Here is a 24556-nt window from a genome sequence, read left to right on the forward strand (position 1 = left end):
TCCTCCTGCCTCCAGCCCCCTCCACCCTCTCTCCAGGACCTTCCTGACCGTGCGCTGGGCCTGTGCAGGTGTTGAGCCACACCCACGCCATCCCAGGGGGCGGGGTCTCGAAGGGGAGAACAGGTGCCACAGTCAACAGGAGGGAGGGCTTCTGGCCGAGGTGGCAAGGAGGCTCCAGGAGGGGGCAGCGTTGACCTTGGGTGTTGAGGGATGATGAGAAGGAGTTCTGTAGGAAGGAAGGTGCTCCAGGCAGGGGGCCTCGGGGAACAAGGGGATGCTGGAGGAGGCGCGTGGACTGGGGGAATTGGGGGTGTCCTACGAGCCACGCTGGTATCAGAGGCGTGTGAACCAGAGCAGTTCCATACTGAATAGGAGCTGGGCAAAATGAGGTCGCGAGGAGGTGCGTGGAGGGTGGGCCTAGCGTTCAGTGGGATGCGGGGAGGCGCAGGAAACGCAGCCAGAGAGGCGAGGGGCCCAAGGAAGTGCTCAGGAGGTGTCCCCCGGCAGGGACTACAGTGCAGACGCCCTGGAGCAGAGGCGAGCCGGGCCCAAGGAGCAGGAAATGAAGAAGCCAGGAATCCCAGCTGGTCCCTGACCCGGGCGCACCTACCCTGCCTTCCCCACAGCCTGGCCTCTGGCTCTGCTCCCGACGCAGCAAGCCGGGGTATCTCCGACCTAGCCCTGGCCCTGCCCGCAGGAGCCCCGCACAAGCTATCACTCAGCCCTCGGCCCCGCCCCGGCCCCGCCCCGGCCCCGCCCCGGCCCCACCCCGGCCCCACCCCGGCCCCACCCCGCACTCTCACAAGGCGTCACTCAGCCCTCGGCCCCGCCCCGCCCGCCCCATCCTCCTCTGGCTCCGCCCCACCAGTCTCGTGCGGTCACCGCCCCGCAGGCGCACCTGCGCTGTCACTCAGCCCTCGGCCGCGGCCCCGCCCCGCCTGCCCCACTCGCACACGGGCTGTCACTCAGCCTGCGGCCCCGCCCTAGCTCGCCAGAGGCTCCGCCCCACCCGCCTGCCCACACGCTGTCACTCAGCCTTAGCCCTGCCCAGGCCGGCCCTCGGCCCGTCAGAGGCCTCCTTCGTGCTGTCACTCAGCCCTTGCCCCGCCCCCTCCCCGCCCCCCTCACACGTGCTGTCTCTGGCCCTGGCCCGCCCCGCGCACTTGCGCTGTCACTCAGCCTGGACGCGCTCCTTCGGGTCGCGGGTGCACTCCGGCCCGGCTCCCGCCTCGGCCCCGATGGACGCCGCGTTCCTCCTCGTCCTCGGGCTGTTGGCCCAGGTAAGGCATCGGCACCTGCGGGGGTCCCCGCTGCCTCCCTCGACCCTGCGGGACAGTGTCTTCAACTGCAGCCGCACGGGTCTCCCCCAGAACCACTGGCCCTGGTCGCCTTTGGGGGCCTGTGAGCTGAGTGGCCCCGGGTGGGTCCCTGGGCTGGGGGCAGCACCCCAGGGGTTGTGGGGAGTGAGTGTAACCAAACACTCCACCTGGTGGAATCACCCCCAGGACTGCAGAGTGCTGCTGGGGTCAGGGACCCCAGGCAGGGGCCACCCAGGTAGCCGTGCCCTCTCTTTGGAGGAACCCCTGCCAGGGTCTGGGGGTTGCCAGTCTTGAGTGGAGCAGAGAGAGGTGGGAGCGGCAGGAGTGCCCCTCTCTGGGGGGCTGGGGGCCAGGTTTCCATAGGGACTCCCTGCAGTGGGCACAGGACCCCTGGCTAGTCTTGGGTGATGTCCAAACCCCCCACCCCAAGTTCCTGGCCAGCAGGGGTGGCTGCAGGCCCTGCCCCCAGGAACTCACCCTCACGGCTACTTCTCGATTGGGAGGGCCCAGCCCGAGCCAGGTCCCAACACACAGGGCCTTGCAGAGTGGCGTGTGGCAGCCCTGGGGGCTCTGTTCCTGGGCTTCACCTGGGACCCTGCCGCAGCTGCCTGGGGTGATCAGGCCTGGGGGCCCAGCCCCCAGAGGCTGCTGGACTCCGCCCCTAAAAATCTTCTCTGGACTGCTGGCACCGTGGTCTCTCCAACGTGGGAGCAAGCCAGTGTGGAAGGAAGCACAGGCCTCAGCCCCCCACACCCGCCATGGGTACTGCCTAGCTGGAGCCACGTCTCCTCACACCCTAGGGGGACCTAGACATGGAGGATGTGGCCTCAGTGGCTTCAGCCCCCAGGGACTGGGCTGGGCTGGGGCGCGGCCGGCTGTGGTTGGGACGTCACTGGGTACAAGAGGGCAGCCTCTCTCTGGCCAATTCGAGAGAGAATGCACATAAAGGGCTTAGCGGTGCTCGCAGTATTCATTGCTCTTGTGGTCCTGGGGTGGTCAGGGAGTGCTGGACACAGTGAGTAAGGGAAGCCACTCCTTTCCCAGCCCCCACTGAAGGGGCTTCCTGAGTCCCCTCATTCCCACAGGCCTCCCAGCTCCAGCTGGCTCCAATTTCAGCCCTTGGCAGCTGACCAGGCGCCTGGCCAGCGAGACCCTCCAGCAGCTGCCCCTGAGGGGCACCACGGCTCCTGCCATCCCCCACTCCCCCATCTGGAGACAGTGGTTGGGGGAGACAGTGGCTCAGCATGCGTGCTCACCCCCCGGCCCTCCACCCCTCAGCCCTCTGCCGGGGAGCGCAGGCTGGGGGGCTCCATGCCTCCAGGGCCCTTCCCCACCTGCTCTGGGGACAGCGTTTCTTCCCTGGCACCCCAACCCGGGGCATGGTGGTGGGGAGGCTGGCGCCTGTGAAAACATTCCTCCAGACCTCTTCCTTTGGATTTGGGAGTGTCTGCCTTTCAAAAGGCCCCAGGGGGCTCTGTGGCAGGTGGGGAGGCAGGCAGGACCTCTCCCTCCTCAGAAGCCTCCCCTCTCACTGTCCCTTCTTTTCTCGCCCAGGGCTGGGGGACAACAGCCCCCTCCCCCGACAGCTGGAGGCTGGGGGAGGTGGTGGAGGTGGGGGCCAGATGGCAAGGGGACTATCGCCAAGGCTCAAATTCACTCCACTGTGAGGCAAAATATGTCAGTGTCAGGACCCTGCCTGCCCCTCCCCCACCAGCTCAGCTTTCAGGACTGTGTGCTCTCCTGGGCAGCCTTGGGATCCTGGGCCGCCTCCTGGTGAGCCCCCAGGCAGGCAGCGTGGGCCCATCAGGGCCTTCTCCAAGTGAGGGGTTGCTCCCCTGCTCGGGCCACCTCTGATTGCTGAGCTCACTCAGCCCCACCCGGAGGGTGTCTTCAGAACTGGCCCCTCTCAGCCCTGCTGCACCTACACCATCCCTAGTTGCTGGTTCTACACCTGGGACCCCACCCCAGCTGGGAGGCGGCTGAGGTCTGGGGCAGCACACTTGACTCACGGAGAACCCCAGCCTGCTGGGAAGGGCCCCACTTCTGCATCTGGGTTTTGGGAGCCCCTTGGTCTCTGGGAGACAGTCAGCAGCACCCTGGGGGCCAGGCAGGGGCTCTTAGCTCGGGTGACTGTGACCAAGGCCAAGAAGGGAAGTGGCTCCCAGGCCACTGTTCTTCCCACAGTGGAAGGACAGCCCCAGACACCGTGCTTTGGAGGGGACAGCTGCCTCCATGCCTCTTCTTCCACATCCCTTCTCTGAAGCCCGCAGCAGCTAGAGAGGGTGGGGCCCAGGGAAGATGCTCCAGCCGCTCTGGGCCAGGCCAACAGCTGGGGCCATTCCTGGCATGCCTGGCCATCCAGGAACGGGGTGGCCCCAGATTCCAGCCTGGGGGAGGGGTTGAAGCCTGAGAAGCTTGAGGGGCCTTCACACTCTCTTCCCAGGCAAACCCACCCACACGCCACCAAGCGTGTTCCTAGAATCTCGTAGCACCCTTCCTTGGAAAATCGGGGGAGCAGGAGTGCAAGGTCGGCCCCAGAACCGCTCCTCATTCCCGCCTCGCAGTGGTGTTCGTAAACCCCATTCCCACCTCGCAGTGGTGTTTGTAAACTGTAGCAAGCGCCCAGTGTGTGCGGAGCTTTCTTACACAGCAGCCCTTTGGGGTTGAGTGTCAGGCTAGGAGCAGACCCCAAGAGAGGCGTTAAGTCCCAGGAGCTTGGCTGCAGGGCGGTGGCCCCAGACGTCTCAAGGGCTTCGAGGTGGTTCCCTCCAGGCTCTTGGCTAAGGGTCCGGTCGAGGATGAGCTTGGGGGTGTCATTGGGGACCCCCTGTGGGGAAGCAGGTCACTAATGTCCATGGGTCTTGCCTGGCTTGGGTGGGGGACAGAGAGGAGTGGACGAGTGTCCACAAAATCCACCTCCCAGGGTGCTTGCGTCCCCTACCCCAGGTGCAGGGCTGTGGGCTGGCTGCGTTGATGTGGCTTTGTCCTGGGCACCGGATGTCCCGATCTCCCCAAGACGGCTCCCAGGCCCTCCCTCCACTGGCCACGTCTTCTGGGACGGGGATGGGGTGGGAGGACAAAGAGCCAGCTTTGAGAACGTCCCCGAGAGCCGGAAGTGGGCCGTGGCCAGCCTGCTCACCCACACCCACATCGGCCGTGATCTGGGCAAGTGAGCCCTGCCAAGGCTCTGTGGCCGCTGTGACCTGGTGAACTCAGGCTGTGGACAGGCCTGGGCCCAGGACTCCCAGCCTCTGGCTTGACCACACCCGGCCCAGCGTGACTGGAGGGTCTCCGGTGGAGGCAGCTGGAGGGTGGGTGAACAGGGCTGGCCCAGGTTTGGTGGCAGCTGGGCAGGGAGGGGATGGAAACGTCTGCCCGGGTGGGGGTGGCCCCTCCACCTCAGCCATGTGGGGTTCCTAGAGCCTGGGGTCTCCCTGCCCCATGCCCAGGCCTAGCCCAAGGCCGGTGTGGCTCTGTGGCTGGATTTCCTTCAGAGCATGCGGTTCAGAGCCTAATCTGGGTCTCAGACCCCACGTGACTCCTGGCTCTGTCTGTGTGGCTTTGAGCAAATGCCTCAGGCTCTCTGAACCTCACTGCCCAGAGCTGGGAGGTGAAGGGACCACCACAGGCTCCCGGGGGGTTGGGAGGACCAAAGGGGAGGGGGAGAGGGAGGTGCAAAGCTGCCCAGCCAGGGCCGGAAACAGACCCTGTGCCCACCGAGGCTGATGAAGGCCCCACGCTGGGCAGGCAGGTTTCCACTTGGCAGGAGCTGCCCTGCCCTGGAAGTGGCTTGTGCTCTGTGGGTGCTGGCAGGCTCCGAGGCCAGGGCCGCCATCTGTCAGCTGGCAGAGAGCTTCCCCGGCAGGGTTCCCTGCCTGGGAGCCTGAGGAACCCCCACCCCATCCTCTCCCTGCTTCCTGCCAAAGCGTTTGCTACTCTCTGGACTCCCAGGAGGCCATGGAGGAGGGGACTCAGGTCCTGCTGGCCGAGGACCAAGAATCCCAGGGAAGGTGGCCTGGTTTGGAGACTGCTGCCGCTGCCTGTGGGGACCTCTGTGCCCTGGGCCAGCCCTGGGCACAGGACACAGTCAGAGCGAGAGGCCCCAGTGCCCCATCTCAGGGTGGGCAGATGGGCAGCCTGGGCCTTGCTCGTCCACACAGGGTAAGCGGCCGGTGGTGGAGGACAGAGGCCAAGCCTAATGGGGGTTCAGCCTGACAGGCTTCCTGGCCATGCCAACATCTCCTTCCCGGCCCCCACCCACTCAGACTTACCAGCCCCCAGCCGCTGCCTCCTCTCAAGGCCACCTGCCCCCACGTCCCGGCCCCTGCCTAGACTGAAGTCTCGGCAAAGCCAGCAGGAGCAGGCGGCACTGGAGGGTGAGGCGTTGGCACGGGGCTGAGGAGAGCGGGCGGCCTCGGAGCCAGCAGGGGCGTGGTGGTCAGAGTAGCCGTCGACACCTGTGGTTTTGCAGGGGGAGGGGCGGCCCGGCTGGCCCAGCTCTGACCCCCCAGTTCTCAGTGCTCCATTTCATGGGGCCCCACCCTGCCTGGAGCAGGTGCCCCCTTCCAGCGGGGAGCTGGGTGAGGCCTCCCACGCAGGGTCCCGCTCACCAGGGCCAACTCGGTGCTCCCTCCGCTCGCACAATGTGGGGAGCTGTTCTAGGTGTTGGTGTGGCGTGGCCGGCACACCTCTGTAGTAGGCACAGGACCTGGTGCCGGCTGGGGCGTCCCGTGAGCCTCCCTAGACCCCAGCCCACCTGCTGTCCAGATGAAGGAGCTCAGGAGCAGGCCGTGAAGACGATATTAAGATGGGGGCCCTGTCTGAAAGGGGAGCCGAGGAGTTTGTGTGTGGTGGGTGATGTTTGGGGTCTGCTCTGCTCCCAGACTCCCCATCACCTGCCTGGGACCCCCAGCACCTCCCACCCGTCCCCCTGCCCCACATGGCAGCCCAGCAGCCTGAGGGCTTGTCCTGGGTGGGGGTGCCCCAGAGAGCATGGCACGGGGTAGGGGGTCTCTGTCCCCTCCCAGCCGGGTGGTGCAGGAGGCTGCCCCGTCTCTGCGTTAGGGTCTGTTCCTTGGGGAGCTGCTGCCACCCCCACCACAACCCTGGCCACGGGGTCCTGGAAGCTTCCCACCCTGCCCACCCTAACTCAGCATCTTCCTGTGTAGCTCTTGTCACTGGGACGATGCAGACGCCACACCCTCACTACACGTGGTGCCGGTGGGGGGCGGGAAGGGCCTCGGGTCTCTCACCCCCACAGCCCTGCAGTGGGGGGCTGGGAAGGTCGGGGTACCCTCGCCAAGGCTGATTGGGGCTGTGAGCGCTGGGCATGTGGTGCTGGGTGCTGGCCACACATGGGGCCTTAACCACAATGAGGTGAAAGGGGAACACAGCTCCTCACTTTTGCCAGGCACATTTCAAGAGCTCAGCAGCCCCATGTGGCCTGTGGGTCTTGGATGGTGAAAATCTAGAACATTCTGGCAGCTAGGAGAGCGCTGTTGGGTGGGAGGGGGCCTCCGGGGAGGAGGGTCACCCAAGAGAAAGGCCGGGAGCCTGGCGACCCCCAGGACTAGGGAGGCACAGACAGCTCCTAGCCAGGCCCGGGGCACAGGGGACGGGGAGAGGGCACAGGGGATGGGAGAGGGCAGCCCTGTTTCCTCCTCCCTCATCTCCCTCTCCCCTGCCTCTCCCCCAGCCCTGGCCCCTGCTGCCCTCACCGAGTTCAGGCAGACTCTGTGCCCCAACGAGCTGCACCAGGCATCAGCCTGTCCGGGGAGCTCGAGGGTGACCCCCATGTCCGTGCCGAGCCGAGTGGGGTCAGCCCAGAGCCATGTCCTGTCAGCTGCGGCAGCTTCCCCCAGGCTGTGCTTTAGGGTCAGGGGTCTTTCAGGAAGAGCCATGCAGCCCACCCAGAAACACTGACTCCCCAGGCTCGGGGGTCCCAAGCACAGGTGTCCTGGGCATCCCACGACAGGCAGGACCCACCGTCTCTAAGCTTCCCTTTGACCAAGGTGGGGCCGGGCACCCCAGGAGGGAGGCCCAAGGCCCAGGCTAGGAGCTGGGTACGGTGACCCCATTTTTAAAACCAGAAAATTCAGGATGTGCTTTTGGGTTCACTACGAGTGCCCCTCTCCACCTGGCTCTTGGACTTGAGTCCCTTCTCTAGGCCTCAGTTTCCCCATCTGAGGGGTGGGTGTGGGGCTATCTGTGGTCACAAAAGTTGCTGACCGTCAGGACCTCGGGAGAATTTGGGGGCAGCCACCTCCACTTTGGGGTCTTTACCGGCCTGAGGGTCATCCCGGCCCTGGAGTAGGGTGGGGTGCACAGCATCTCCCTCTGTACCCCACACTCTGCCCAGGCCCCATCCCCGAGCACCTGGGCTTCCCGTGTGCATTACAAACAGTGCGTCCCAGCCCCTGATGTGGGAGAGGAGGAGATGGGCACACCAGGGTCCCAGCGGCTGAAGTATTGGGGTGAAGAGATGAAGACTTTACCGAGGTACCCTGTTCTGGGAGAAGAAGAGTGAGGCTGGGGGTGGGGCTGCCCCTCTGTCCCCAGCCATGTCCCTCTTGGCTGTGCAGCCACAACAAGCCCCACCCCACCCAGCCCCACCGAGGCAGCCCTGGCCCCTGCCCAGTCAGTCTCAGGAACCCGCACCACCAGCGTTGGCTGCCCAGCCCTGACCTGGTGGGACCTGACAGACCAGCAGCAGCTGCAGGCCGGTTCAGCCACACAGCACAGTCCAGTTGGGGGCCGCTGTATGAATTACGGATACATCTCCAGCTGCTCTTGATGGACTGGAGCTGAACTCTCGCATCCCGGGGTTCCGTTCCCACAAAGCAGCCTGGAGAGGTGGAGGGGGACGGGCACTTTCCTGCAGGCACCTCCCCTGCCGCTCCCCCGGACCCTCCACAGCCAGCCCACTGTGCCCACAGGCACCGCCACTGGCTTCTTGGGGTCATTCCGTGTCAGGACCCCACGCTCTCCCCAGCCCTGGCTGGCCCAGGGGCTTTCCGTGTGCACCGGTACCCTGGCACCTGGGGTGAGGCTGTGTCCCCGCCGCGTGAATCTCAGGTGTCCCTCCCAGCCAGAGGCCTGGAACCCTAGCGCTACCTCCCAGCAGCCACATGTACTCGCCAGGGGCTGCAGAGAGCCTGGCTGCTGAGTGGGCCCAGTAGGAGACTCGGGGGCAGCAGGATGGGGGCTTTGAGGGCCAGTACTTGGGGTGTGGCCACCAAGGCCCCAGCTCAGTCCGACGGGGGCGGGGCTCACGTGCCTTTGCCCTTGTGCTACGCGGCCCCGTGTGTGGAAGCCACCTTGCGCCAATGGGCACCGACCCGTGGGCTGAGGGAAACACTGCGCCCCGTGGCCTCCTCACCACCCACAGCTCCCAGCTGCACGCTGCCGCCCAGGGCTCCGGGAGACGGTACTGTGGGATGCATCTGTCTTTGTTGCAGAGCCTCTTTCTGTCTTTGGGGGTTCCTGGATGGAGGAGGCCCACCACCCTGTACCCCTGGCGCCGGGCGCCTGCCCTGAGCCGCGTGCGGAGGGCCTGGGTCATCCCCCCGATCAGCGTATCCGAGAACCACAAGCGTCTCCCCTACCCCCTGGTTCAGGTGAGCAGGTGGAGGGGGCAGGAGGGGAGAAAGGGGTAGGCTGGTCCCCAGTGGGCCTCCCTCATTCTCTAAAGGTCTCCTGGGAGCCAGCGGGGCCCCATTTCAGGACAGAGGTGAGGCAGGACTCGCCCACCTTGCCAGGGCTCTGGGCTTCCAACCTGGGTCTACAGCAGGGCTCAAACCCTCCACATTGCCCCAGGCCGCAGGGGAGTCCAGAGCTGCTCCCACCCCACATGCGCCTGGGGTAGACATGCTCCATGTTAGGCTGCACGCTCGGGCGTGATTTTTGTGTGCGTGTTCGCCGACGCTGAGTAGATGGAGGTGAAGGTGAACTGCCTTGCGTGGGCCTCAGCTTCACGTACCCAAAATCACCCCAGAGACCAGGGCCCTGAGGACACCAGGAGCTGAGCCTGAAATGAGGCTGCAAGACGGGGCACCCTTGGGGCCACAGGCTGAGCTCTCCCCAGCCCAGCCCAGCTCCTCATTGGGTACCAGGATCCGTCCTCCAGTCCTAGGAGACTTAGACCTGCCCTGCTGTCAGCCGGGGAGGGGCCTGAGGGGCTGCAGAGAGGGCAGAGGCCCCCGCCCGGAGCAGCTCTCCCCAACCCCATTTCCTGCCCCACAGATCAAGTCGGACAAGCAGCAGCTGGGCAGCGTCATCTACAGCATCCAGGGACCCGGCGTGGACGAGGAGCCCCGGGGCGTCTTCTCTATCGACAAGTTCACAGGGAAGGTCTTCCTCAATGCCATGCTGGACCGCGAGAAGACTGATCGCTTCAGGGTGCGGAGCTGCGTGGTCCGACCTGTGCCCCTCAAGCAGGCCTGGTGGGAAGCCAGTGCCCCTCCTCCCCACCAGGCTTCTCCTCCCCGCTCGGTGGGCTTCAGGCCAGACTGCAAGATCCAGGCACCCTTAAGTGAGGGGGCAGGTACAGGGGTTTGGGACCGAGGCCCTGCAGCCGGAGGAGGCAACTGTTTAGGGTTATGTGCCCATTTAACTGGAGGGCAGACAGAGGTCCCGTGGAGGAGCGGCTTGGTTCTGCCAGGGAGGAGCATGCTGCAGCTGCTGTAGCTTCTGTGGCTCAACCACAGCCAGCAACACACTGGTCCTGGGAGCTCAGGAGTGTCGTGAAGAATCTCTAAATAGTGTTGTTTTTGTTTTTTGTTTTTGAGATGGGGTCTCGCTCTGTCGCCCAGGCTGGAGTGCAGTGGCACGATCTCGGCTCACTGCAAGCTCCGCCTCACGGGTTCACGCCATTCTCCTGCCTCAGTCTCCCGAGTAGCTGGGACTACAGGCCCCCGCCACCATGCCCGGCTAATTGTTTGTATTTTTAGTAGAGACGGGATTTCACCGTGTTAGCCAGGATGGTCTCGATCTCCTGACCTTGGCCCGCCTCGGCCTCCCAAAGTGCTGGGATTATAGGCGTGAGCCACCGCGCCTGACCTTTTTTTTTTTTTTTTTTTTTCTTTTTTGAGATGGAGCTTCACTCTACCGCCCAGGCTGGAGTGCAGTGGCACAATCTCAGCTGATTGCAATCTCTACCTCCCCAGTTCAAGCAATTCTCCTGCTTCAGCCTCCTGAGTATCTGGGATTACAGGCTCCACCACCATGCCCAGTTAATTTTTGTATTTTTAGTAGAGATGGGGTTTCACCATGTTGGCCTCCCAAAGTGCTAGGATTACAGGCGTGAGCCACCACACCTGGCCCCAAAATAATGTTGATCCCAGTGGCCGCCACTGTTCTGGGCAGTGGGGTTAGTCAGGGAAGAAACCACTGATGCCCCTTGGGGGCTGGGATTCTCAGAGAAGGGGCAGTGAGCGCCGGGCGCAGTGGCTCACACAATCCCAGCACTTCGGGAGGCCGAGGCAGAGGATCGCTTGAAGCCAATAGTTCAAGACCAGGCTGGGCATCAAAGTGAGGCCTTGTCTCAACAAAAGATAAAATGGTAAAATAAATTAGCCAGCGGTGTTGCTGCGTGCCTGTGGTCCCAGCTACTTGGAAGGCTGAGGTGGGAGGATCCCCCGAGAGGTTGACACTGCCGTGCGCCGTGATTGCGCCGCTGCGCTCCAGCCTAGGTGACAGAGGAAGACACTGCCGTGCGCCATGATTGCGCCGCTGCGCTCCAGCCTAGGTGACAGAGGAAGACACTGCCGTGCGCCGTGATTGCGCCGCTGCGCTCCAGCCTAGGTGACAGAGGAAGACCCTCTCTCAAAAAAAAAAGAAGAAAAGAGGACCGGGTGCGGTGGCTCACGCCTGTAATCCCAGCAGTTTGGGAGGCCAAGGCAGGCAGATCATGAGGTCAAGAGATCGAGACCATCCTGGCTAACATGGTGAAACCCCGTCTCTACTAAAAAATACAAAAGTTAGCTGGGCATTCTAGCGGGCACCTGTAGTCCCAGCTACTCAGGAGGCTGAGGCAGGAGAATCGCTTGAACCCGGGAGGCGAAGGTTGAAGTGAGCTGAGACCTCGCCACTGCACTCCAGCCTGGTGACAGAGTGAGACTCTGTCTCAAAAAAAAAAAAAAGAAGAAGAAAGAAGAAGAGGAGGAGGAAGAGGAGGAGAAGAAGAAAGAAGAAGAAGAAGAAAAAGGGCAGTGGGAGCAAGCCCTAGAGCCCAGAAAACCAGAACCCCGTCTGCACTCCCTTCAGGCACCTGCCCACCCCCAGCCTGTCCTCCCCCAGCCTGCCCTCCCCCAGCCTGCCCTCCCCAAGCCTGCCCTCTCCCAGCCTGCCCTCCCCCAGCCTGCCCTCCCCCAGCCTGCCCTCCCCCAGCCTGCCCTCCCCCAGCCTGCCCTCCCCCAGCCTCCCCTCCCCCAGCCTGCCCTCCCCCAGCCTGCCCTCCCCCAGCCTGCCCTCCCCCAGCCTCCCCTCCCCCAGCCTGCCCTCCCCCAGCCTGCCCTCTCCCAGCCTGCCCTCTCCCAGCCTGCCCTCCCCCAGCCTGCCCTCCCCCAGCCTGCCCTCCCCCAGCCTGCCCTCCCCCAGCCTGCCCTCCCCCAGCCTGCCCTCCCCCAGCCTGCCCTCTCCCAGCCTGCCCTCCCCAAGCCTGCCCTCTCCCAGCCTGCCCTCCCCGAGCCTGTCCTCCCCCAGCCTGCCCTCCCCCAGCCTACCCTCCCCCAGCCTGCCCTCTCCCAGCCTGTCCTCCCCCAGCCTGCCCTCTCCAAAATGTCATTTTGGGCTGGGCACAATGGCTCATGCTTGTAATCCGAGCACTTTGGGAGGCCGAGGCGGGTGGATCACCTGAGGTCAGGAGTTTGAGACCAGTCTGGCCAACATGGCAAAACCCCATCTCTACTAAAAATACAAAAAATTAGCCGGGTGTGGTGGCACACACCTGTAATCCCAGCTAGTTGGGAGGCTGAGGCAGGAGAATCACTTGAACCCAGGAAGTGGAGGTTGCAGTGAGCCAAGATCACACCACTGCACTCCAGCCTGGGCAACAGAGCGAGACACCATCTCAAAAGGTAAAAAAAAGAAAAGTAATTTTGTACTTGATGTGGGGAAAGGACGCTTCCTGCCTTTGCCTCTGCAGGAAGCAAAATTTCCTTTTATTTGCCCCAAATCCTCCTTTAGACTTTGAGAACCAGTCCTTGGATCCCTTACATCAAAAGTTATTAGAGAGTATTTCTCACTTGGAAACGGTAATTGTGCCCATTCTCCGAAAGGGTGGGAGGCAGTTTAAAATGTCATGTGCACAGGGGAATTAAACTTCAGGAGGAGGCCAGGCGCAGTGGCTCACCCCTTTAATCCCAGCACTTTGGGAGGCCGAGGCGTATCACCTGACATCAGGAGTTTGAGACCAGCCTGGCTAACATGATGAAACCTCATTTCTACTAAAAATACAAAAAATTCGCTGGGCGTGGTGACGTGCACCTGTAATCCCAGCTACTTGGGAGGCTGAGGCAGGAGAATCGCTTGAACCCAGGAGGCAGAGGTTGCAGTGAGCTGAGATCTCGCCATTGGACTCCAGCCTGGGCAACAAGAGTGAAACTCTGTCTCAAAAAAAAAAAACAAAAAACAAAAAAATAACTTCAGGAGGAACAAAGACCACAGAGAGAGAGGGAGAGAGATTAGGAACCCTCTGAGAGCCTTACTTTAGTCACACATGAAGCTGTGAGCTTCCTGGCTGCCAAGGCAAGCAGGGAAAGTGGCACCTGCCCTGTCTGCTAAGGGAAGGTGGCTCCCGTGCAGGGACGTCCTCAGTCACTGTGACAGATGCCCCACCCTGTGCTATTTCTCGCCTGTTTAAGCTGGTGTTTCCAGCTGGAGACAAAGTCTGAACGTGCTGTCTCTTTCGCATGGCCCTAACGGGAGCCACAGAAATTTGGGGGCCACAGAGCCAGCCCTTGCTCTATGTTTGAACAGCTAAGAGCGTTTGCCCTGGACCTGGGAGGATCCACCCTGGAGGACCCCACGGACCTGGAGATTGTAGTTGTGGATCAGAATGACAACCGGCCAGCCTTCCTGCAGGAGGCGTTCACTGGCCGCGTGCTGGAGGGTGCAGTCCCAGGTGAGACAGGACCACAGCCCCGGGCCGGGAGGGGCTACAAGGAAGGGCTCTGTGAAGTCCAGGATTTCCCTTAAGCAAGAATTCCAGAGGCCCCTCAGAGAGTCTAAAAATAAGTAAACAAGTCTCCGAGGCAGGTCCGTTTCCACAGGTCAACTCCTGCCACTTCCCATTCCAACATAAATTTCAAACCCAAAAATCTGAGCCTGGGAGTGGAGGTTTTTCAGGGGTCTTGTTCTCCCCCAAAAGCAAATGACTTCTCCCTCCTGCTCAGGGGGCCATCTGGAGCCAGGCACACTCCATCCTCACCCTGTACTCACATGGGGTCCAGAGCACCCACAGGCATCTCTAGGTTGTGATTCACCCTAAACCCAGGCTGACCTGTAAGCTCCAGCCACGGGGACTCGCTCCCACCTCCCTGGGGGCCCGTGGTAAAGACCTGGCGGAAAGGCACAGGCCCCCTCGTGTCTGAGGGTACCAAGGACTGTGGCCAGGCCTGGCCCAGGCTCAGGCTTGGAGGCTCATATCCCGCCTCAGTTTCCTTCCCGTGTCTGTGGCAGTGGCCTCCGCGCCTCATTCTGCCCCAGGTGACAGACAGCACGTCCTAGCTCCAGCTGTCCCGGGGGGAAGTCACAGCCGGCCAGGAACTGCTTCCCAGGGTGGCCCAAAGCCCATCCTTCCCACCCCACCTCGGTGGCTAAGTCCACCTGAGCTGCCAGAGGGGTCAGGCCTAAATCTCAGGAGAGGGAAATGGGGGGAGGTGAAACCTGGTCCTGCCACATGTGGCCCCTCTAGCGGCACCTTCGTGAGTACCGCTTCCCACAGCAGGTGGGGCGGGGGCTCTGGCCTACACAGACACAGTGTGCGTCCTCTGCTCGGCTGTCGTGTGTCCTGCACCCAGCCTGCCCGTGCGTCCTCTATTTTATCCTGCCCTTGCATCCTCTGTCTTATCCTGCCCGTGCGTCCTCTGTTTTATCCTGCCCCTGCGTCCTCTGCCCAGCCTGCCCCTGTGTCCTCTGTCTTATCCTGCCCGTGCGTCCTCTGTTTTATCCTGCCCTTGCATCCTCTGTCTTATCCTGCCCGTACGTCCTCTGTTTTATCCTGCCCGTGTGTCCTCTGTTCAGCCTGCCCATGCATCCTCTGTCACCCTGGATGCCAGCAGCTCCTGGAGGCCCCCGCTAGCTAGCCCAATCTGACCCAGCGCCCTTAGCCCCTGCACTGGGCAGGCCCAGGAGCCAGCACCTGACCCAGGTCGCATCCAATGCTCCTGTGCTCCGACCCCATAAACAGCACAAGCCGGGCAAAAGGCTTCGACCACATAGGTGGCCTGGACACAGCACGGTGGGCTTCAGGGGCAGCGGGAAGCATCTGGACTCGGGGGTTGCCGCATGCTGGCCACCTCGGTGACGCAAACAGCAGCATGGACTGACTGCCCCATCTGGGGTCAGCCGTGCTGGAACCGGGGAGCCTGTGCACAGGAGGTGCCCCCGCGCCCCTCACAATGCCCCCAGCCCATCGGCCCTGTGGACGTTGGCCCTCACGCCTCCCTGTGCTTCCCAGGCACCTATGTGACCAGGGCAGAGGCCACAGATGCCGACGACCCCGAGACGGACAACGCAGCGCTGCGGTTCTCCATCCTGCAGCAGGGCAGCCCCGAGCTCTTCAGCATCGACGAGCTCACAGGAGAGATCCGCACAGTGCAAGTGGGGCTGGACCGCGAGGTGAGGTGGTGCCCCGGCAGCTCCACACCCGCACGGCCAGGGCAGCCCATCTCCTGTGGGTCCCTCTGCCCCCAGCCTGCCCACCCCAGACGCTCCTGTCCCTGCCGTCGCTGCAAAGCTTGCAGTGGCCCTGGCTCCTGAGGAGACGGCATGGGGTGAACCCACTGATGCGCAGACAGGAGCCGCGCTGGCCCGGGTGGGAGGGGTCTGGTGCAAGTAGAGCGTGAGGGGCCCGGCACAGGGCAGGGCTCCCCAAGCAGCCCCGCCCCTCTCAGCCTCATGGCAACGGCTCCCCGCTGGTAAGTAACTAACTCCTTCTGTCAGGGCCCCTGTTGCCCCTTGCTGTCGGACTTCTGTGCTCCCGGAAGACCCCCCTTGAGTCAGCTCTTCTAGGAAGCCCTCCTGGTTACACTGTTACGTGGTCTTTGTCCATTTCTGTTCCTGCCACTAACCACGGTTCCCCAGGGCAGGGACCCAAGCTCACTGGTGTGCTAGGTGCCCAGCACACAGTAGGTGCTCTGTAAATGCTTACCCAGCGCACAGTAGGTGCTCTGTAAACACCCAGTGCACAGTAGGTGCTCTGTAAACGCTTACCCAGCGCAGAGTAGGTGCTCTGTAAACGCTTACCCAGCGCACAGTAGGTGCTCTGTAAATGCTTACCCAGCGCACAGTAGGTGCTCTGTAAACACCCAGCACACAGTGGTGCTCTGTAAACACTTACCCAGCACACAGTAGGTGCTCTGTAAACGCTTACCCAGCGCACAGAAGGTGCTCTGTAAACACTTACCCAGTACAGAGTAGGTGCTCTGTAAACGCTTACCTAGCACACAGTAGGTGCTCTGTAAACGCTTACCCAGCACACAGTAGGTGCTCTGTGAACACCCAGCACACAGTAGGTGCTCTGTAAACGCTTACCCAGCGCAGAGTAGGTGCTCTGTAAACGCTTACCCAGCGCACAGTAGGTGCTCTGTAAACGCTTACCCAGCACACAGTAGGTGCTCTGTAAACGCTTACCCAGCGCACAGTAGGTGCTCTGTAAACACCCAGCACACAGTAGGTGCTCTGTAAACGCTTACCCAGCTCACAGTAGGTGCTCTGTGAACACCCAGCGCACAGAAGGTGCTCTGTAAACGCTTACCCAGCACACAGTAGGTGCTCTGTAAACGCTTACCTAGCACACAGTAGGTGCTCTGTAAACGCTTACCCAGCGCACAGAAGGTGCTCTGTAAACGCTTACCTAGCACACAGTAGGTGCTCTGTAAACGCTTACCCAGCGCACAGTAGGTGCTCTGTAAACACCCAGCACACAGTAGGTGCTCTGTAAACGCTTACCCAGGACAGAATAGGTGCTCTGTAAACGCTTACCCAGCACAGAATAGGTGCTCTGCAAACGCTTACCCAGAGAGAGTAGGTGCTCTGTAAACGCTTACCCAGCGCACAGTAGGTGCTCTGTAAACGCTTACCCAGCGCACAGTAGGTGCTCTGTAAACACCCAGCACACAGTAGGTGCTCTGTAAACGCTTACCCAGGACAGAATAGGTGCTCTGTAAACGCTTACCCAGCACAGAATAGGTGCTCTGCAAACGCTTACCCAGCGCAGAGTAGGTGCTCTGTAAACGCTTACCCAGCGCACAGTAGGTGCTCTGTAAACGCTTACCCAGTGCACAGTAGGTGTTCTGTAAATGCTTATCCAGTGCCATAGGCTAGGGCAGCATCACAGCCCCATGCACTTAGGATCGGGGCAGGATTCTCCGGGCCACGTGGGGTCTTCAACACCCACTGGGCGCTCCCGTAGGAACTGAGCTGGCCAGGTGGCCTGGCTCCCACCCCTGACCAGTCCCCATGTGCCCCACCTGGGCCCTCATCTTCTGACCCTGTGCCCCACATCCCCAGGTGGTCGCGGTGTACAATCTGACCCTGCAGGTGGCGGACATGTCTGGAGACGGCCTCACAGCCACTGCCTCAGCCATCATCACCCTTGATGACATCAATGACAATGCCCCCGAGTTCACCAGGGATGAGGTGCTGCTGCTGTCCCTCCCTCGAAAGTAGCCCCTGCTTAGAGCTGCCTTCCCTTCTTGGGCTCCTGCAGAAGGCAGCGGGCTTCATGATGGGGCAGGAGGATGGTGTGCTTTGGAGAAGGAACTCCGCGTGGGCGGGTGGAAGCCCAAGCTGGAGGGGCCCCGGGGTGCTGCGTGGCAGTGTGTGAATGGAGTCAGAGTTGGGAGAGAGGCCCTTGGGGAGAAGCAGCCCGTGGGACCCTCTGAGGCCCTCTAGCATCGGGGAGCAAGTCTCCCTCCGGCCTTTGCTGTATGGGAAGGGAGCACGAAGCTGAGCCCACAGGGGAGGACCATGGGGGCACCTGGGGGACAGTGACTCACAAAACAGACAAACCTGAGGACACCCAGTGGGTGGGGAGCAGCTTCAACAGGAGCAAGGGAGGGTGTTCCTGCTGGGAGGCAGGAGGGAGGGTGGGAGGGGAGGGTGGGCTGAGGGCCCTGAGGGCCCCACCCATGCTGTCCCCCCAGCCCTGCTGGTAACTGGGGCTGGGATCCCCCCCCCCAGTTCTTCATGGAGGCCACAGAGGCCGTCAGCGGAGTGGATGTGGGACGCCTGGAAGTGGAGGACAGGGACCTGCCAGGCTCCCCCAACTGGGTGGCCAGGTTCACCATCCTGGAAGGCGACCCCGATGGGCAGTTCACCATCCGCACGGACCCCAAGACCAACGAGGGTGTTCTGTCCATTGTGAAGGTGAGCGGCCCCCGGCTGGCACACAGATGCCGGCACACACAGATGCCGACACACACAGATGCCGGCACACAGAGATGCCGGCACACACAGATGCCCACACACAGATGCTGGCACACACACATGCCGGCACACACAGATGCTGGCACACACACATGCCGGCACACACAGATGCTGGCACACACAGATGCCCACACACAGATGCCCACGCACAGGTGCCCACGCACTGGTGCCCACGCACAGGTGCCCACACACAGATGCCGGCACACACAGATGCCCACACACAGATGCCCACACACAGGTGCCCACACACAGATGCTGGCACACACACATGCCGGCACACACAGATGCTGGCACACACACATGCCGGCACACACAGATGCTGGCACACACACATGCCGGCACACACAGATGCTGGCACACACAGATGCCCACACACAGATGCCCACGCACAGGTGCCCACACACAGATGCCCATGCACAGATGCCGGCACACACAGATGCCCACACGCAGATGCCCACACACAGGTGCCCACGCACAGGTGCCCACACACAGATGCCGGCACACACAGATGCCCGCACACAGATGCCAGCACACACAGATGCTGGCACATACACATGCCCACACACAGATGCCCACACACAGATGCCCACGCTGGGGTCTGAGCCCCTTCCTGGCAGGTTCACATCCTCTGACCAGCTGGGACCTTGTGTTCGTCCTTGGGTGAGAGAGAGTGGGGGAGGGCATGGAGCCCCCCAGCCTGAGGACTGGGTCCCAGGCCATGCTACCCATGGGGCTTGAGGGCCAGAGGCAGGGGACACCCTACACCACTCTGCTCTGTCCAGCCTTCCTCCTTTCATAGGGAATCCATGTACAAAAACACAGCTGCACACCTCTGTCAGTCCTGGTTCTACCGGAGAAAGAGGCCATAGGAGACACATGCACAGATATGTCCACATGTGTAGATGTGGATGTATTTAGATACTGACACAGTAAGAGGTTTACTGCAAGAAATTGGCTCATGCGGTGCTGGGGTCTGGCTGGGCAGGTCTAACGTGCAGACCACAGGCCGGAGCCGATGCAGCAGTTTAGAGGCAGAGAAAATGCAGTTTTGCTCTCAAAGCCTTCACCTGAGTGGATAAAGCCAACCCACATCACCCAGGACGATCTCCTTTATTTAAAATCAAGTGACTGCAGGGGCTGGCGCCATCCCCCAATGGCCCTCGCTGAAATACCTGCGGAGTAGGTGCTTGAACCCTGGGCTGCTCCCCAACCACCACCACACACAACCAGCATTTTAATAATATTATTTGTGCCTTCTTGTCCTGCATAATTTGTTTTTTCAAGGTTAAAAAGGGGCAGAAGGAAAGTACAGGCGCTCTGGACAGACCCAAGGAGTGGCTCCCCCATGGCACCCACCCTCGGGTGCCCACACTTGCGTTGGGCGGATGACGGGCTGTGCTTCCTTCCCTCAGGCCCTGGACTATGAGAGCTGTGAACACTACGAACTCAAAGTGTCAGTGCAGAATGAGGCCCCACTGCAGGCGGCTGCCCTCAGGGCTGAGCGGGGCCAGGCCAAGGTCCGCGTGCATGTGCAGGACACCAACGAGCCCCCCGTGTTCCAGGAGAACCCACTTCGGACCAGCCTAGCAGAGGGGGCACCCCCAGGCACTCTGGTGGCCACCTTCTCTGCCCGGGACCCTGACACAGAGCAGCTGCAGAGGCTCAGGTGGGGGCTCCTGAGGCCCTGGGAGAGGTAGAGGAGGCTAACGGCCCCATTCCTGCTTCAGGTGCCCCTGACCCCTGGGCTCTGAGGGTCAGAGGGTGTAGGGGCCATTTGCTGTGTGGGTTCCTGAAGGTCTGGAGGGTCTTGAGTCCCGAGCATGCCCGTGTGTGCATGTTGGGGTGACCTCACCCCCTAGGGCAGGCCCAACTCCAGCCTGTGCACGCCAGTCTGTCCCTGCCAGCCGTGTCCATCCCAGGAGGCCCTTGCTCCCAAGGGACTGGCCGTTCACATCTCATTTCACTCCAAGCCTGGCCCTGTGTATCCCTGTCTGTGTCCACGGGGCCCGGGAAGGGCCAGCACCAACTGAGGCTTAACTAGGTTGCCACACAATTGTCTCAGCGCCCTGGACAGCTCGCCTGCCCTCCCTGAGCCTCAGTTTCCTCACCTCACAGAAGGTGCTGGTGACTGCAGCTCCCATCATATTCACATGGGTTGTGTGTACATGTGTATGTGCATATGTGTGTGCACATGTGTGGTACATGTGTGTGGTGTATAGGTGTGTGGGGGGTGGTATGTGCAAGGTGTGGGGGAGTGTCTATGTGTATATATGTGCATGTGTGTGTGCTGTGCATGCCCATGTATGTGTATGTGGTGTGTGCATGCATGTGGCATGTAAGGCTGTGTGTGTATGTTGTGTGCATGTGTGCATGCATGTGGTATGTGTGTGCCTGTGTGTGTGCAGTGCATGTCACACACCCATACCTGACCACACCTGTGGGGCCCTGGGGTAAACTCAGATCCCACTCTTCCCCTCCCCTGCATCAGCTACTCCAAGGACTACGACCCGGAAGACTGGCTGCAAGTGGACGCAGCCACTGGCCGGATCCAGACCCAGCGCGTGCTCAGCCCGGCGTCCCCCTTCCTCAAGGGCGGCTGGTACAGAGCCATCGTCCTGGCCCAGGATGACGGTGAGCGGCGCCACCGGCTTGGGGCTCCCTGACCTGGCCTTGTCCCGGCTGAGCACCCCTGCCAGTGTCCGAGGGCTCTGCCCATGTCGCCCGGGGGCTCAGAGCTGTGCACCCGCTCTGAGCCGACTGGTGGGGCAGGCTGGGGTGTTGGGGTCACTAAGCTGTGGCCTCTTCGCCCGCAGCCTCCCAGCCCCGCACCGCCACCGGCACCCTGTCCATCGAGATTCTGGAGGTGAACGACCATGCACCCGTGCTGGCCCCGCTGCCGCCGGGCAGCCTGTGCAGCGAGCCACACCAAGGCCCAGGCCTCCTCTTGGGCGCCACGGATGAGGACCTGCCCCCCCACGGGGCCCCCTTCCACTTCCAGCTGAGCCCCAGGCTCCCAGAGCTCGGCCGGAACTGGAGCCTCAGCCAGGTCAACGGTGCGCTCCCCTCACCGCCGCGCTCCCCCCATCCCCACGCTCCCCCCACCCCCACAGGGGCAGGAGGGCGAGGGGCATGCAAACCCGTGGTCCTGCAACAGGTCCCCTCCCGTCACCCCCCCCACCACTGCATCCTCCCGTGGGGCAGGGTTACTCATTGTGCCCAGAGGACGGTGGGGGTGGGGGGGACCCAGGCCCAGGATCTCGGGATCCCCACCCTGTCTCGGCGCGAGGAGGGCAGGCGAAGTGGGGGCGGCCTCGGGAGGCCCTCGCTCACCACAGGCGCCCTCCGCAGTGAGCCACGCGCGCCTGCGGCCGCGACACCACGTCCCCGAAGGCCTGCACCGCCTCAGCCTGCTGCTCCGGGACTCGGGGCAGCCGCCCCAGCAGCGCGAGCAGCCTCTGAACGTGACCGTGTGCCGCTGCGGCCAGGACGGCGTCTGCCTGCCGGGGGCCGCAGCGCTGCTGGCGGGGGCCACAGGCCTCAGCCTGGGCGCACTGGTCATCGTGCTGGCCAGCGCCCTCCTGCTGCTGGGTGAGTGAGCGCCCCACCTCCAGCTGGACCCTCGGACCCTCCTCCCCAGGCCGTCCCCTGCTAACCAGCCACGCCGCTTCCTCCCCAGCTCCGCCTCCTCCCTAACCCCGCCCCCTCATTACCAGCCACGCCCCTTCCTCCCCAGTTCCACCTCCTCCCTAACCCCGCCCCCTCATTACCAGCCACGCCGCTTCCTCCCCAGCTCCGCCTCCTCCCTAACCCCGCCCCCTCATTACCAGCCACGCCGCTTCCTCCCCAGCTCCGCCTCCTCCCTAACCCCGCCCCCTCATTAGCAGCCACGCCCCTTCCTCCCCAGTTCCACCTCCTCCCTAACCCCGCCCCCTCATTACCAGCCACGCCCCTTCCTCCCCAGTTCCACCTCCTCCCCAACACCACCCACTCATTACCAGCCACGCCGCTTCCACCCAACCCGCCCCCTGCTCGCCAACCCCGCCCCCTCATTGCCAGCCACGCCTCTTCCCCAAGCCGGCCTCTCCTTACCAGCCAAGCTCCCTCCTCCACAACCCCGCCCCCTCCTCCCTAACCTCGCCGCTTCCTCCCCAACCCCGGCTCCTCCATGCCAGACACGCCCTTTCCCCAAGCTCCGCCCCCTCAACCCCACCCCTGCTTACCAGCCTTGCCCCGCCCCGCCCCATCCTCCCACCTCCTTCGCAGCCCGGCCCCCTGAAGTCGCGCCCTGTGCCTGGCCCCAGCCTGCGTCCCCTCATTCCCCAGTACTGGTCCTGCTCGTGGCACTCCGGGCGCGGTTCCGGAAGCAGTCGCGGGGCAAGGGGCTGCTGCACGGCCCCCAGGACGACCTTCGAGACAATGTCCTCAACTACGATGAGCAGGGAGGCGGGGAGGAGGACCAGGTGAGGAGGCAGGTGTGGGTGGGGAGGCGTCCCCAAGGAACCCAGGTCGCGGGCCTTCTTACAACAAGCTGGCCAGGAGCCTGTACCTGAGACCTCCACCAGGGCCACCCGAGGGATGCCTGGCTCTGTTCCACCTCCTCGCCCACAGGACGCCTATGACATCAGCCAGCTGCGTCACCCGACAGCGCTGAGCCTGCCTCTGGGACCGCCGCCACTTCGCAGAGATGCCCCGCAGGGCCGCCTGCACCCCCAGCCACCCCGAGTGCTGCCCACCAGCCCCCTGGACATCGCCGACTTCATCAATGATGTAGGTGCTCCTGGGGACACCCCAGTACACACAGGCACGCACAGGTGCACACACACATGCACATGTACACACCTGCACATGCATGCAAGAACCGGCGCCTGCATGCACTTAATGGGCCGTCCCAGAGCACCGCAGAGGAAGATGGTGTGCAGGCGGGAGTGTGGAAGCCCCGCTGCCACCGTCCAAACTGGGCCCTCAGCCTCCACCCACGACGCGGGTCTTTGCACAGATGGAGTGGCGATGGCCACAGACCCATCCACTGCCCCGTGTCCACCATGGAGGGGGTGGGGGAGCCCCGGGAGCATCCCCTGGGCTTTGGTGGCTCTCAGCGGAATCAGGGCCTCCATAGAAGACCCTCTGGACACAGCGTTAATGATTCCCTGCCATCCACAGGGTGAATGTGAACACGGGGAATCTGGGGTGTGGGGCGCACAGGGAACCCTTCTCTGTGCCTGTCTGCACTTGTAGCACCTGGCTCAGAGAAAGCCCCCAGCAAAGGTGTACACCCCCGGTTAGGAGCGTGTGTCCCCACGAGCTGAGAGGACGGACATGCAGACAGAGCCTCCGAAAGGCGGGCGGGCCGTTCTGCGGATGGGGGTGTCCAGGAGGCTCCAGTTCTGCCTTGAGTGGACAAGGCCCACGGGGACGAAGAGACCAGGGTGATGGGGAGCAACCCCTTCCCACCTTGCTGGGGCAGGGCAGAGCCCCGGGGGACGGGCTGGCCGCTGGCCTAATCCTGAGGAAGGGGGTAGTCCGTGGCACCCTCTTCACAACCCTGCTGCTGTGCCCTCAGGACGCTTTGCCTCCCCTCAGACCTCGCCCCCGGACGTGGGCAGCTTCCCCTTCCTGAGCCCGTGCCTTGAGCTGACTTTGCCCTGGGCTGTGGCCACGGCGGTGGGGCACCCGCTGGCCCCTCCCTGTGTCTTGAGCTCTCCGGGCCTCTTTACAGGGCTTGGAGGCTGCAGATAGTGACCCCAGTGTGCCGCCTTACGACACAGCCCTCATCTATGACTACGAGGGTGATGGCTCGGTGGCGGGGACCCTGAGCTCCATCCTGTCCAGCCAGGGCGATGAGGACCAGGACTACGACTACCTCAGAGACTGGGGGCCCCGCTTCGCCCGGCTGGCAGACATGTACGGGCACCCGTGAGGGTTGGAGTAAGGGGCCAGATGGGACCACCGGGCCAGGGAGGGTCTTTCTCCTGGGGCACTGCTACCCAGACACAGAGGCCGGACAGCCTGACCCTGGGGCACAACTGGACATGCCACTCCCTGGCCTCGTGGCCGTGAGGGCCCCTGCTGAGGCAGCCTGAGGTCACTGGGCCCGACCCCCCTGGGCCTGGGGCAGCCTCCTTCCTGTAGGCGAGGGCCCAAGTCTGGGGGCAGAACCTGAGTGTGGATGGGGCGGCCAGGAAGAGGCCCCTTCCTGCCGGGGTGGGAAGCGTTTCTCTCCATCGGCCCCATGCGGGTCACCTCCCTAGTCCCACCTTTGCCTCCTACCAGGGGACCTCATCTTTGTATGAAAGACAGCAACCTCCTGGGTAAATCTGAATGAAAAACGTGCTAGTCTCTTTCATGCAGGACGGGCGCCCACTGCCACACTGACCATGAGGGGGATGGGGCCAGTGAGGCCTGGCCTGGCAGGGACCTGAGGGCCAGGCCCCCATACCACCCTGCTTGGCTGGGGCAGGAGGCGGCCGGGGGCTGCCACTACCTGGACAGGGGCTATGGAGCAGCCGCTGACACCCTGGCTCCTTGCTGGTGAGCCCAGAGGTGGGGAGCAGGCACAGGTGAGACCCTTCCAGGCCCCAGGTGTGGCC

General features: G+C 62.9%; 1 protein-coding gene across 2 annotated transcripts; it reads left to right on the forward strand.

The window, feature by feature from the left end:
* Positions 1–1132: 1132 nt before the first annotated feature.
* On the forward strand, positions 1133–24297 carry CDH15 (cadherin 15). Of its 2 annotated transcripts, none has more exons than XM_016930410.4 (14): positions 1133–1280; positions 8777–8935; positions 9561–9716; positions 13296–13440; positions 14998–15158; positions 17052–17180; positions 17724–17909; positions 19382–19635; positions 20458–20600; positions 20783–21022; positions 21318–21557; positions 22293–22429; positions 22578–22736; positions 23686–24297. In XM_016930410.4, the coding sequence occupies exons 1-14, from the start codon at positions 1239–1241 to the stop codon at positions 23884–23886; spliced, it is 2352 nt and encodes a 783-aa protein (XP_016785899.1). In that variant the 5' UTR covers positions 1133–1238; the 3' UTR covers positions 23887–24297. The 2 variants fall into 2 exon arrangements, with proteins under 2 accessions (XP_016785899.1, XP_054525594.1); XM_054669619.2 differs by having other exon boundaries at positions 1165–1280; positions 22233–22429; positions 23686–23979.
* Positions 24298–24556: the final 259 nt, after the last annotated feature.

The sequence above is a fragment of the Pan troglodytes genome, chromosome 18, assembly GCF_028858775.2.
Source record: "Pan troglodytes isolate AG18354 chromosome 18, NHGRI_mPanTro3-v2.0_pri, whole genome shotgun sequence".
NCBI lineage: Eukaryota > Metazoa > Chordata > Mammalia > Primates > Hominidae > Pan > Pan troglodytes.